Raw genomic sequence first — 5029 nt, 5'->3', positions numbered from 1 at the left:
TTTGTTTAGGTTCACGAAGCGTAATTTTGGTGGACTTATTAAAACTTTGTTGACTAATCTCTTGGACTCGCCTTTTTATTTTTGAGTTTCAACAGTATAGTTAATCTTAGGTTCCTACTCTTAAAAGTGAATGCAAACTTATTGATTTTAAATAGTATGAAAATCGTTGTGTTGTTGGACAAGCCCATACTAGGTAATACAAGTGTAATTCTGTATGGATTCGAGAGCCGTGATGTCACATTGATGGTATTATGAGGTGGATACATTTTGGTGGGACGTTACTGAAGGCCCAGGATTGAATAAATGCATTTTTTTTTTTCAATTTTCAATTCCTCACTTAAGTGACTCAAATGAAATTAAACAACTTTAGGTCCGCTACTGTGCGCGTCCCAGTAATACCGGAAATAGAAACTGGAGCGTTCCCCCGCTTTTACTTTGAAAAGCGGAAGTTGGTGCGCTAGTTCCATCTAACTTGACACTTCACTTCACCATGTCTCCTGTGCCGACTCTTTACTCTTAGTAGGAGCTAACGGCTTGTTTTTTTTGTTTTTATTCTTATTTTCGTCAAAGCACCGCGTCTTGTACGTATGAACATTTCAATACTTTTTGGTTACTGTTCTATGTTTTATAGCTGTTATGACGGAATGGACGTTCGCTGTCCCAGTGCTCGGTCGTCGTCCATCCCGGGAACATGGTTGTTGACCTGTTTTTTCCGTGACCTAGCTGGCAGAGTCTCTCTTGATCTACACCGCCGCTTGTTAGTTGTTTGTTTAGTAATTTATTTAGTCGGGGGAGCAGTTAAGTCGTGTGATAACACTGAATTAATCTGGATAAGATGCGAGTGAGCAGGGGTTTATGGATCGCGTCTTTGAACACTAGCTACCGACGCCGTGAAAATCAGCCGACCTGCCGTTAACCGTTAGCGGAAAAAAACCGTCGGTCGGGCGGTTTTTCGGAGATTAAACTTCAAAGAATTTAAACTACAATAAATTCTGATAGAAGTATTTTCTATTGTGTGTGTGTTTTTTATTGACTGCCGACTGAAATTTTAGGCTTAAAAAGGGACTCCTGGCTGTCGACTTGAACCCTTACACGGTCAACCGGGAGTCCGTTAGCCGATGTTGCGTTCACATCTGGAAATAAGCAAAATGCTATTAATTGTATTCGTTTTCACGACAATATCATTTGTATAGTATAAATGGGACATAAGTGAAAATAGTCATCACAACCATTTTGGGAAAAGTCATGACATTTTTTCCTATATTTTAGTATTAGTTTTATTTGAAAAAAAAAAGATATATATATCAATATGAGGTAGCTAATTGGTTTTCATCGCACCCGCAGGTTAGCATCAAGCTAGCGGGCCGTTGTTAGCCTGGACCCTGAAAGCAGCATCATCATCAATGGTGTGTCCACATCCCGGAGCCGTCTCATTCTCCTGTGTCCGCCCAATGAGCTTTCTCCTCGGCTCCCAGCGCAGTGAGTCAGCCGAGGTTACACCCCTGCACGCCCAGAGGCTGCAGTCACCCCATTGACCTCCCCTGTCCCCTCTGCCAGGCTGCACATGTATGGCGTTTGCGAGGCTTGGAGGCGAGTTTTGCCAAGCCCAGCACCTGCTGCGTATCGTGGATAAGTGAACGGGAGAGGCCAGCTCGGCGCCACCGAGGCCGCTGCCATTCAGCACTCACACAAGTGTGCAACTTTCAAAGCCTGGAAGGTAATTGTTTTGGTTTTTTTTTATACAAAAGTGATATTTCGAACCCGGGTAAGGAACTCAGCTGTGTTTTTTTTTTCGCAGGTCCTAACTGCCATCGCGTCGAACCCTTATGAAGACAAGTCACTTCTCAGTTCGTTGCCTGTCCAGGGGAGCGAGGGAGGTTTCCTGCTCCCTCTCTGCTCTTACCCTCGCAGATATTCAGTTTCTGTGTCTACCCTGACTGGCGACTGGCGAAAGGCTTTTTTGAAAGAAAATAAATAGGATATTTTTTTTCTTCCCCTACTTTTGACCTCTACGCTGCCAAATCTCCAGTCCCCTTGACAGCAACTTGACACAGTTTTACCCTAATTTTCAAAATCTTACAATTTATAAAGTTTACCCATTGCAAAGTGAAGAAAAGAATTGCATTTTTTTTCCCCAAGAAATTTTCAATCTCACTGTCAAAAGACTATTTTGTCAGCCCAAAAATCCTGGTCACCAATTAAGCGATGATCTAGTTTTTCATCTTTTTCTTAGATTAAGAGAATTAGGAAATTTTGGTTAAAACAATTTAAGATCCCGTAAAGCTTTTTTTCACTCCCATTTTTAAGCAAGCACAGTACTTTCCTTGATTTGTGAAAATGAACCGACCGGCCCCTGTGGAGATCTCCTATGACTGTCTGAGATTCCTCATCACGCACAACCCAACCAACGCGCAGCTTGGGAGGTTCATCGAGGTAGAACTCTTCACAGCTCATTTCCTTCTGAACCATGTGAAAGATGCCAAAAGGTTTATTTTGGTTCTGGTTGTGTAGGATCTAAAGGCGTACGGAGTGAACACCCTTGTGAGAGTGTGCGCTGCTACTTACGATAAAACACCGGTTGAACAAGAGGGCATACAAGTCCTGGTGAGTGAAGGCGTACACACAGAACATTCATAACCTCTTCTGTTTCAAGACTTTTCTGGTAAAACAGCTAAAGACTGCATATCACAAGGCAACAAACAGCAATGGGAGCGAGGTTGTTCTGGCGGCATATTGGGGGACCAGGTGGGACGAGAGATGCTCTGGAATCTGGACAGTTTGTCTTCTTTTTGATTTGATGTCAAGGCTAGCCTCAAAATCTGTTCCCTGCCGTGACCTCTATTCAGACGTACTTAAATCACTGTCTGCAAAGCCTACCCTGATGGGGCCGCTGTCCTAGCTTCAACCAGTGACTGTATCCAGGTCTGGCCGAATGTCGGAGCAGCGGAGGATGAGAATGCTGTCTTTGTAACGAGTGCAGGGTATCCAAAGCAAAAATACGGCTCAGCATAGAGCTGCTGAGTGTGGACTGACAGCGTGGAGGAATTGTCTGATGGGATGAAGACCAGTAAGCCGTCTTGGCTCAGTGTAACTCCAGATGATCGCCCTCAGCTGAATTTTCATGACGTTTGGTGACGATGCCAAGCTTCCTCATCTTCATTCACCAAACTCAGCCAGCGTGCTATATATGGAATACAATGTTGGCTCATTGCTGCAATAAATCTGCCTGCCAGGGACAAGAGCTCGACTTCAACAGTAAACTGGGCGGTGACTCTGTGAATTTAGAATTGAACCAGTATGGTATTTGGATCTTGGTAGGATAAAGTCTGTGTAGCGTTCTGTCTGGGTCATCTGGACATCATGACATCCCTCTCCCGGTGAAGCCCAGACAGGTGTCAATGTATGACAGACGTACTTAATGACATAAAGCAATTGTCTGTAGATCTGCATGGCCGTTATCGGGGACTCATGAGCCATCCAAAGCTCTCACGATTAGTTGAGAATATCCAACCTGCAACAGTTACCTCTCCAACCGCCTGGGATACACCGCCGTAACAGCGTCCTGCTGCACAACCAGCTCCTTTGTCTAGTGCTTTTTGTGCAACCATGATGCGTTTTAAGTGGGGCTCCTGAGGCTAGACTGGTCCAGATGACTTTAACTGACCTATTTGTGTTCACATTTAGCTCATAGTTTGTTCAACGCTACGGTTTATGAACCGCACCCTTACAAATTATATATCTCGTTCTACTGTTGCTCTACGTTCACCTGTGAACTGTATATTTGTGTAAAGGACATGATCCTTTTCTTCTCATGGTTGAGCATTACCAATAAATATAAGGTGGAACAGGGCAAGTGAATCCTTGGGAAAACTCTTCAGACCCAGTTCAGAGAAAGAAAAGTGAACGGCTAGAAATTTTGTGTCACCAAAAGGCAACAATTAGGTCAGCGTTCTGAACAAAACCATTCTTTCAGCCAAGAATGTTGTGTGCGTGGGATATAAAATGCGTGTTCAACCTGCCTCAAAGTTCACAATCTATCATGTGAAGTCCCTCGAGTCCCAAAATCCCCAAATGTCAATGATTTTGTTTTCCCGAACGATGCCTCTCCTCCAGGACTGGCCCTTCGACGACGGCTCTGCTCCACCGGAGCAGGTGGTCGATGACTGGCTCGGCCTGCTGCAGGCCAAGTTCAGAGACGAGCCTGGCAGCTGCGTGGCCGTGCACTGCGTTGCTGGACTTGGAAGGTTAGTGGCCACACATGACTCATTCCCTCCGAGGAGAACGGAGGCCATTTTGCTAGAACTTAAAGCAGCAGATCCAGCTTCATACAGGGCTCAGGGGCGATGGCGGAGCTTCTTTACGGTTTGATATTTTTTTCGTCAGAGCTCCTGTGCTGGTCGCGCTGGCTCTTATCGAGTGTGGGATGGAGTATGAAGATGCTGTTCACTTCATAAGACTGTGAGTATCTTCAGCCCCTCCCAACCTTCAACCACCCTGTCTTACAATATAGAAAATACATTCAGGAAGTTGTTTTTAGCTGGAATATTCATGGTTTATCTCTTCATTTGAACTCCTCGTCCTCCTCCATGTTGTCAGGAAGCGCCGAGGAGCGTTCAACTCCAAACAGCTGCTCTACCTGGAAAACTACAAACCCAAACTGTGTCTGCGCTCCAAAGATGCTAACGGGCAGAACTGCGTGATACAGTAGGACGCAACAGCCCCCCTCACTCCTCCACTGGGACCTCCTCATCTTGATGTTTGATTGAAACAATATTAAGAAAAAAGAAAAACACTTCAAAGCAGGATGTTTTTGTAAGTTCTCGGTCTTCAAGGTCATGGCTGTCCAAGGAGAGGGCTTCAGTTGTCTTTACTCTTAGATTCTTTGCCTCTAATTCTACCTGCCAGAAGCAGCGGGTTCAGGATTGGAGTGTGTCAGCCTGGCAGTCCTATCACATCTCAAAATAAATGTCATGACCGGGTCGAGGCCTTGACAAAGGAACCCTGTAGCCCCAAAATGCAGATGCCATAT

The 5029-nt window shown here is 45.0% G+C and overlaps 1 protein-coding gene across 1 annotated transcript; it reads left to right on the top strand.

Annotated features, from left to right (window-relative positions):
* The first annotated feature begins 450 nt into the window (after positions 1-450).
* LOC147231659 (protein tyrosine phosphatase type IVA 2-like) lies at positions 451-4790 on the top strand. The gene is made up of 8 exons (XM_086150607.1): positions 451-581; positions 1345-1479; positions 1558-1717; positions 1799-2433; positions 2512-2604; positions 4114-4244; positions 4384-4458; positions 4597-4790. Exons 4-8 carry the CDS (start codon positions 2338-2340, stop codon positions 4706-4708), a joined length of 507 nt encoding a protein of 168 aa, XP_086006733.1. The 5' UTR covers positions 451-581; positions 1345-1479; positions 1558-1717; positions 1799-2337; the 3' UTR covers positions 4709-4790.
* Positions 4791-5029: the final 239 nt, after the last annotated feature.

Source organism: Fistularia commersonii, chromosome 8, assembly GCF_037954325.1.
Source record: "Fistularia commersonii isolate RoL2024-O1a breed Wild chromosome 8, RoL_Fcom_v1.0, whole genome shotgun sequence".
Classification (NCBI taxonomy): Eukaryota; Metazoa; Chordata; class Actinopteri; order Syngnathiformes; family Fistulariidae; genus Fistularia; species Fistularia commersonii.
The sequence above is the reverse complement of the archived record's forward strand: the minus strand, read 5'-3'. Positions and strand labels throughout refer to the sequence as shown.